This window comes from Castanea sativa, chromosome 7 (assembly GCF_040712315.1).
Source record: "Castanea sativa cultivar Marrone di Chiusa Pesio chromosome 7, ASM4071231v1".
Classification (NCBI taxonomy): domain Eukaryota; kingdom Viridiplantae; phylum Streptophyta; class Magnoliopsida; order Fagales; family Fagaceae; genus Castanea; species Castanea sativa.
The window spans coordinates 20,512,651-20,514,068 of record NC_134019.1 but is presented as its reverse complement, the minus strand read 5'-3'; the positions used below and the strand labels follow the sequence as shown (position 1 = coordinate 20,514,068).

The 1,418-nt window shown below is 45.5% G+C and overlaps 1 protein-coding gene across 1 annotated transcript; it reads left to right on the top strand.

Annotated features, from left to right (window-relative positions):
• Positions 1-665: 665 nt before the first annotated feature.
• LOC142644111 (uncharacterized) lies at positions 666-1,217 on the top strand. Its single transcript, XM_075818789.1, has one exon. It carries the CDS (start codon positions 666-668, stop codon positions 1,215-1,217), a length of 552 nt encoding a protein of 183 aa, XP_075674904.1.
• The last annotated feature ends 201 nt before the right edge of the window (positions 1,218-1,418 follow it).

The following is a 1,418-nucleotide window of genomic DNA, read 5'->3' as shown; positions in this document are numbered from 1 at the left end:
CTTAAATAGGGCTTGCCCTAAGGACAGTTATCCATTGCCACGCATCGACCAGCTGGTGGACTTGACGGCAGGTCACAGGTTGTTGAGCTTTATGGACGCCTTCTCAGGCTAAAACTAGATAAATATGGACGAGGCAGATCAAGAAAAGACCTCATTCATTACTAGCCAAGGGTTATTTTGCTACAAGGTAATGCCCTTCGGTTTGAAGAATGCAGGGGGTGACTTACCAAAGACTAGTTAACCACATGTTCCGTTCTTAAATCGGGCGAAATATGGAGGTTTATATGGATGATATGCTGGTAAAGAGCCTGAATGAGGGAAAGCATCTAGACGACCTTCAAGAGATCTTCGATACACTTCGGCGGTATAACATGAAATTAAATCCAAGCAAGTGTGCTTTCGGAGTTTCGTCAGGGAAGTTTTTAGGGTTCATGGTTTCGCATAAAGGAATTGAAGCAAATCCGGACAAAATCCAAGCGATACTGAATATGGAACCACCGAAGAACATCAAAGAAGTCCAGTCCCTTACTGGACGAGTTGCCGCCCTTAACAGGTTTGTCTCAAAAGCTACTGACAAGTGTTTTCCATTCTTTAAAGTCCTCAGGAAAGCATTTGAGTGGACGGACGAGTGTTAGAGGGCCTTCCAAGACCTGAAGACTTACCTCATGACAGCGCCATTGCTAAGTCCATTTGTATCTGGAGAGGAACTATATTTGTATTTGGCGGTGTCCCCGCACGCTGTGAGCTCGGCGTTGGTTAGAGAAGAAGGACGAGTTCAAAAACCGGTGTATTACACAAGCCGTGCATTAAGAGGGGCGGAAGGACGGTATCCGATGATGGAAAAGGTAGCCTTTGCCTTGATCACGGCTTCCAGGAAGCTGAGGCATTATTTCCAAACTCATGTTATTAATGTCCTAACGGATCATCCCCTAAAGAAAGCAATGAACAAGTTGGAAGCTGCAGGGCGACTGATTCAGTGGGCAGTGGAACTCAGTGAATTTGATATCAGATACCAGCCAAGGAGCGCGGTAAAGGCACAGGCGTTGGCGTATTTCATTGCAGAGTTCACCCCCAGCCAGGACAAGCTAAACAAAGACGAAGGAGATGAAAGCTGGGTTATCATTGTAGACGGGTCATCCACACTATATGCAGGAGGGATTGGAGTCATACTAAAATCCCCGGAGGGTGAAAAATTAGAGTACGCAGCCCGTTTGTAGTACCAAACCACCAACAACGAAGCTAAGTATGAAGCTCTACTTAAAGGGTTAGAATTGGCTAAGTCCCTAGGGGCGGAATCCATAATAGTCAAAGGGGATTCTTAGCTCGTCATCAACCAAGTGAATGGACTGTGTGATGCTAAGGAAGATAGGATGAAGAAATATCTAAGCAAAGTGAGACGGCTTGTCCAAAAATTTATG

Excerpts from the sequence above, each read along its gene's own strand:
- LOC142644111 (XM_075818789.1), top strand. The coding sequence starts at position 666 with ATGACAGCGCCATTGCTAAGTCCATTTGTATCTGGAGAGGAACTATAT.